The sequence below is a fragment of the Sminthopsis crassicaudata genome, chromosome 3, assembly GCF_048593235.1.
Source record: "Sminthopsis crassicaudata isolate SCR6 chromosome 3, ASM4859323v1, whole genome shotgun sequence".
Lineage (NCBI taxonomy): Eukaryota > Metazoa > Chordata > Mammalia > Dasyuromorphia > Dasyuridae > Sminthopsis > Sminthopsis crassicaudata.
This window is the reverse complement of record NC_133619.1, coordinates 239,729,425-239,736,383: the sequence shown is the minus strand read 5'-3', so window position 1 is coordinate 239,736,383 and position 6,959 is coordinate 239,729,425. Positions and strand designations below refer to the sequence as shown.

At 32.1% G+C, this 6,959-nt stretch overlaps 1 protein-coding gene across 1 annotated transcript in view; it reads right to left on the bottom strand.

Moving 5' to 3' along the window:
* The window catches only part of CRLF2 (cytokine receptor like factor 2), a 29,881-nt gene extending 28,717 nt beyond the window's left edge, over positions 1-1,164 (bottom strand). The window contains exon 1 of the mRNA XM_074297319.1: positions 1,083-1,164. Coding sequence (XP_074153420.1) covers positions 1,083-1,158 — 76 coding nt within the window. The 5' untranslated portion in view covers positions 1,159-1,164. The remainder of the gene's footprint in view (positions 1-1,082) is intronic.
* Between the last annotated feature and the right edge of the window lie 5,795 nt (positions 1,165-6,959).

The window sequence follows — 6,959 nt, the reverse complement described above, 5'->3', positions numbered from 1 at the left end:
TCATCATTCCCCTGCCTTCTTATATTGGTAGAGAATTGAATTAATTGGAGCATGTGTAGACAGATTAGCTCAGATTACAAGTGGAGCTGTAAATCATAGGGATGTAGTCTGGAACTCAATTGCAAAGTTGAATCATTATCAATTCAACTGTGTAGAAGCCCCATACAATAACTTATTCGTGTTCCAGAGCACTCTATATGGCAATCCAATTTGCAACCACTAAACCATGAGTAAAGTAATGTCTTTAAAGGCTTTTACAAATTCCTGTGGGTAGGAGATTGGCACAGAATTAAAAAGTAAGGAGCTGTGTCATAGTTGACACACTGGGAGAATTCAGAGTGTTAAAGGACAAAAAAGAATAATACCTGCTGCTTTCACCTGCATAATATGGAAATCCACTGCCAACATATTGAGCTGGAATGTAAAATATTAGTTGTATGATTTGAAATCTGCTGTGTTTTTCAGTTATGTTAGAATTTTTCCCATCTGGAATCTCCTACTTGTCCTTTGAACAGAGTTCATAATATGACATAATCTGGCAACAATTTTCTGAAGTCTCTACAGAAACTAGGTTGGGAAGACAGTAAGATAAGGATTCTAATCATTCCCAGGTGTTCCTGGGTGCACGGCCTCTCTTACATTCAGGGAAATCTTAGTTTCTCAGTGGCCATCACTTTATTTACATCATAGTGTCTCATTACTTTTTTCCCATCTTTTTTTAAAAATTCCATTGTGAAATGACTAATTTTTTTAAACCAACTGAATATCTTTGAAGGTAAAAAGGAAGAAAGAATCTATGAGTTCCTCAATTAAATGTCCCCACATTCTTAACTTGGATTCTTCTGTGCTGTCAAAACAAAAACAACAACAGTGATGACAAAATTTCATTAAGTTCGGATCCCCTGAATTCAAACAAGAAATAACTTTAATACAATTTACACATTACTGGATTTAATTTATAAGGACACATAGCCCTAGACAAGTCTTTTTCAAGGAAGAAAGTAGGTAAGGGAGTATTACACTTTCAAAAAAAAATGAGAGAAAATTTATATGAACATTTATGTTCAAAAGATTTAACTTACTTGTCTCTAGTTCTCTAGTAGTTACCAGATCTCCCAGCAGAATGACTGCTACACAAGCCCAAAGGATTCTTCCCATCCTTAGAGACACAGAGAAGAATATGAGCAATAGTGTCAAAGATAACCCAAGTAGTAAATGGCTTATTACTAATGCTTACATCAGGAGTTCACCACCTTCTAAAGAAACTAAAGACATACAAAGGAAATGACTACAGGAAATAAATAGCTATTTAGTCTTATAAAGTATTTGATGCTTGAGAGTGGAGAGAGATTTGCATCTATCCTGAGAAGGCTTTTCACATCATTATAAAAGTCAAGTTTTCTAATAACACTCTCAGAAAGAAAAGGAAATGCAAATAAGATCTACTTTTTAAAAATTCCCCTATAGTTTTGTACTTATATTGAGAACTAGGAACAATCTAAATGCCCAACAAATGGTGAAGAGCTAACCACGCTATGATACAATTAGTGTAATAAAATAATATGATGTTATTAAAAATGATAAATATGAGAAATAAAGAAATTTGTAAAATCTAACAAAGTACTTTAAAGTGAAGCAAGTGGGACCAGGACAGAATACATATTGACTTCTAATAAATAAAGGGAAAATGTATATGCCTATAAAAATGGATTTTAAAATGAGAACATAAAGTATAGCTATAGAACTTAACAGGCTTATATTCACATTGTATAAAAATTAATTTTAATTATAAATACAAAAAGTATGTGGGACTCATTTTGTTATTTAAAATCCTGTTTGATAAATTATTTTAATGTTTATTTTTTTAAATAAGAGAGCTGAAGGGAACCTCAGTAGTTTAACTTCCTCATGGTACATATGAGATCTAGAAAGTTGAATTGATTTGTCTGTAGTCAATTATATAGTAAGAAACAGAGTCAGGATTTGAACCTTTGTCTTCTGACTCTGAATCTATCATTGTGCCATTCTGATGACATAATACTAATTAGGCTATATTAGTTCAGAAATGATAAATGATTGTTAGTCAAAAAAAAAAAAAAGAAAAGGTCTAGAAAATTTATAAGATTATCACCTCAGTATATTTCTATCTTATGAGGATAAACTCTTGAAGTGGGCATTGTTATAATGAGATCTCTGTTAATTTTCTAGAATTAGAAACCAAAAATATTTGATTGTTACAATGTTGAAGCTAGTCATTTGGTATTCCAGGACTTATAGAAGTTGTTTGGTCCTTTAAGTATAGTGCTGAAATTACCTATGTAATCTTTTGATGCCTTATAATCTGAATCAAGTGATCACTGAAAATCTCGTGTGAACTTCCTAGATAATTTGGAGATGGATGTAATGAGAACTTGATATTTAAAAATCAAACAATCTATACCCGGATTCCTAAAATAGGCCCAAAATAAGAATGTGGTCCACAGGTAATCTACTGAAATAACCAATATTACTCTAGATTAAGGTGAAAAGTTTGACAGCTTTTGGAGATGGGTGTGATGAGAACTTGATATTTAAAAATCAAATAATCTATACCCAGATTCCTAGGCAAAATGATAGAACTGGAAGATTTGACACCAGTATGAGTTCTTTGGTTTCATGGTCTGATAACTTGGGTTTTCCTCACAGAAATGTGAGATTAGTGAACTTGAAATGAGGAAGAAATGTATTGGAATACTTACTGCCTCAGATACTTGCTATGTATGGTAGGCATACCTTAAACTCATTTTCCTTATTCCTCAGAAAGTTGACCTTTATATGTAAAAATGAGGATAATGATAATAATTTCACAAGGTTTTCATGAGAGTCAAATAAGGTAATAAATATGAAGCATTTTGCAAACATTTAGATGCTATGTAAATATTAGCTATTAATATTTTCTTAATATTTATAATTCTTACAATAAACCTCATTAAAGTTACATAATCTCTATCTTCTTTTCCCCTTTATATGAATGGAGTTTGATATTGGAATTAAATTTTCTATGCACCTAAGTTATTTTTGTAGATTGCCATATTTGTTTTTTGTTCTCTCACATAGAATTTGTTGGGATTCAATCCATCAGATTAACACCAAATCAGTGATCTCTCCTACAGGAAGCTTTCTGCAGGGGAATTTGGAGAGCAGACATGGTCAAAAAATGTGGAGCCTCCTAGCAGGCAATGAACAATTTTGTAAATGTGTCATAGTAGCTAGTAACTACAATAGAATGAGTTCTCTTTTTCTGTTGATTTAGCAAAGAAGAAATACAGAAGATTATTAGTAAAGCTTTGATATAAACAGCAACAAAAAACTATATAAGAAAGCACTGAAGAAATAAAACTGACTATCCAAATCAATACTGCCTCAACCCATTTATCACTAGATTGACTAGAATCACTAGAATGCTGTAGTCAGCATTGGCTTTGGGAAGTAAAAAAGCAAAGGAAATTTTATCTTTCACATCATCTTTTTTTACTTTATTTAGAGGAACCTCTTCAGATGCTGAAATATAGCAGCATCTTTTTAAAATAGCATTTTATCTTTCCAAATACTTGCAAAAATATTTTTCACCATTCACCTTTACAAAATGTTATGTTCTATTTCCTCCCTTTTCTTCTCTTTTCTCCCACCCCCAAGATAGCAAACAAGTTGATATAGATCAAAGATGCAATTCTTCTAAACATATTTCCATGTTTATCATAATGTGGAAGAAAAATCAGACCAAAAAGGGAAAAAAACATGAGAAAGAAAAAACAAAAAATGAAAATACTATGCTTCAATCCATATTCAGACTCCATAGTTCTCTTTAGATGAGAATGGCATTTTCCATCCAAAGTCTTTTGGAATTGCCTTGAATCACCAGAATGATAAAAAGAGCCAAGTCCGTCACAGTTGATCATTACATAGTCATGTTGTTACTGTGTATGGTTTTCCTTGTTCTGTTCACTTCAGTCGGCATCAGTTTGTTTCCAAATTTTTCTGACATCAGCCTGCTGATTATGTTATAGAATAATAATATTCCATTACATTCATATACCATAACTTATTCAGCCATTTCCCAACTGATGGGGATCCACTCAGTTTCCAGTTCCTTTCCACTACAAAAAAAGTTGCTACAAACATTTTTAGACATATGGGTACTTTTCCCTCATTTATGATCTCTTTAGGATACAGACCCAGTAGAGACACTGAAAAGCAGTACGTTTTTGTGAAATTTTAAAAATGTTTTCTTTCAAAATTATGTGTAAAAATATTTTTTGAAAGTTTAAGTTCTAAATCCTCTCTTTCCCTTTCTCCCTTTTTCCTTCTCTGATACATCAACTAATTAGATCTATATTATATATGTGCAGCCATACTAAACATATTTTCATATTAACCATGTTGCAAAAAAAAAAAAAAAAAAGATGAAGTTTTCTTTTTTAAAGTATGTTTCAATCTGCATTCAGACTTCATCTGTTTTTGTTTTTTTTTTTTTTTTTTCTCTTTAGTGGATAGCATTTTTACCATAAGTGCTTTGGAATTGTCTTGGATCATTGTATTGCTCAGAATAGCTAAGTCATTCAAAGTTGATCATTATACAATATAAATAGCATCTCTTAAAAAAAATTAGCAACCCTTCATATGATAGTTTTGCCAGCTGGTGCTTTAACAGGGAACACATTATACCAAGATCAGAAGAGTAGGGTTTTAGACTTGTGTTAGTCACTAACTAGATAAGTTTTTTTGGTCAAATCATTTCTCCATGTCTCAAAATTTTATAAAGGATTTGGGCAGCTAGATAGCACAGTGGAAAAAGCTCTAGTTCTACAGTCAGGAAGATTCCTCTTTGGGAGTTCAACTCTGACCTCCGATAGTTCTAGCTGTGTGACCCTGAACAAGTCACTTATTCCTGTTTGCCTCAGTTTCCTTATCTGTAAAATGAGCTGCAGAAAAAAATGTCAAATCACTCCAGTATCTTTGCCAAAAAAACTCCAAATGGGGTCAACAAGAATTGGACACAATTGAAATGACACAACATCATAAGGAATATAAAAGTGCTTTGTCAATATAAAGCATTAAACATAAGAATCACAGGATTTAGAGCTAGAAAGGACCACAGGCATCATCTAGTCTAAATCCCTCATTTTACAATTGAGGAAAGTGAATCTTATAGTGGGGAAAGTCATTTGTTGCACTTAAATGTTTATTGACAAGTAAAAAAAAAGAACTTTTGTTCCTGAGGACATCAATGTATATTGTCTCCTGCTTTAGATTGTAAGCTGCTTGAGAATGAGGACTGTATTTCTTTGTATTAACTGTATCTTCAGTGCTTAGCACAGTGCCTCGTAAAGAGTAGATATTACAAAAATGTTTATTGAATTTGAATGTAGTTGATAATAAATTCACAAAAATTTCCATGTAAGTGATTATAAATGTTTTCCACATTTCTACATTTCTAACACATGAGTTAACAATGAATTAACTTTGAGCTCAAAATGAGCCAAAATAAATAGCATCATAATTCTGAATGACATTATCAAACTTTTCTCCCCACAAATAGACAACACATAGTTAGTCTGTACTACTTTCTTTTTATGCGTCATTTTTATTCAAAATGTCAAACCAAAATGTGTTGATTTTTGTCTTGTAATTGCACAACATCAGAAATTTCCGGGAAAAGACAGAAAGAAAAAAAATATTGAAGCCAAGATTTGAAAACATTTATTTATTAAGGCAAAAATAGCTCACATTAAGGTTATTAAATTAAGATGGCATGGTTACTAAGCTATTTCACTTCCTCCCTGCCCTAAAGGTATAAATGACTTTTTAGAAGATCTTTCAATTATTTACACCAGTAAAATGTGATTTCTATGTAATTAGGTTCTTTTCTCCCTCTCTTAAGCCATGAAGCATAACTTGTTGCCTTGGGGCTCTGAGGTTTGAAGCCTTAGAATAAAAAGTGGCAATTGAACATCCTTGGGTATGTGAAGGAGATAGAGTTGGAGGAGTGGTAAGGTGGTGGGGAAGGCCCCCATTATATGCTCATCACATCTAAATAATCTTTAGAGAAAGCCATCACAATTACAAGTTTTAATACCTATATTTAAAGTGAATTTAGTCTCCAGATATTAAGTGGGAAAAAATTCTTAGCAATTGATACTATCCAAAAAATAGAATGAGCTGTCCTACTCAGTACTACTAATAAAAATAGCTAACTAGCATTTGAATGGTGCTTCAAAATTTTCAAAGTGCCTTAAACTTATTATCTAATTTGATGTTCCAAACAACCTCATGAAGTATTATTATTATCCCCATTATATGAATGAGAAAACTGAGGTTTAGAGAGATTATGATGAGACTTCTCCACAGTTATAGAGCTAGCAAATATCTGAGGAAGAATTTAAACTTATCTTCATGACCTTACACTTATTACTATATGCATTGGATCCACTAGCCCCTTCACTATAGGATCTTCTGGTGAACGCTGGATCACTTCTTTGATGGGAATGTTGTAAAAGGATTCACTGGTCAGATATAGTTTGAATTATAATCTCTGAAGTCCCTTCCAAATTTTAAATTTTGTTGAAATTCAAACTGCAAACATCCTATATATTTATCACTAGGCCCTTACTTTTGGACTGGTCTGCCTGAATTCAGTAACTGCAAAATTAACAATATTTTTTTTTCAAATGCTTCAATTAATTTAGTTCTAAACAATAACAATGTGCTGTGACCTCGGGCCAATCTAGAAGCCAAATCCTGTTAAAGCATTTGCTGTTATGGAAATATTTATAAATTGTCTGTTAAACAACAGAATGAAACCAGTTCTTTAGAATTTATTTTCATTAAACAAAATTTTAACTGTATTGTGATCCAGTCTTCATAGTTATAAGGAGGAGGGCTTATAGCAAGGAAATATCTAATGTAGAACCTAAATCTTG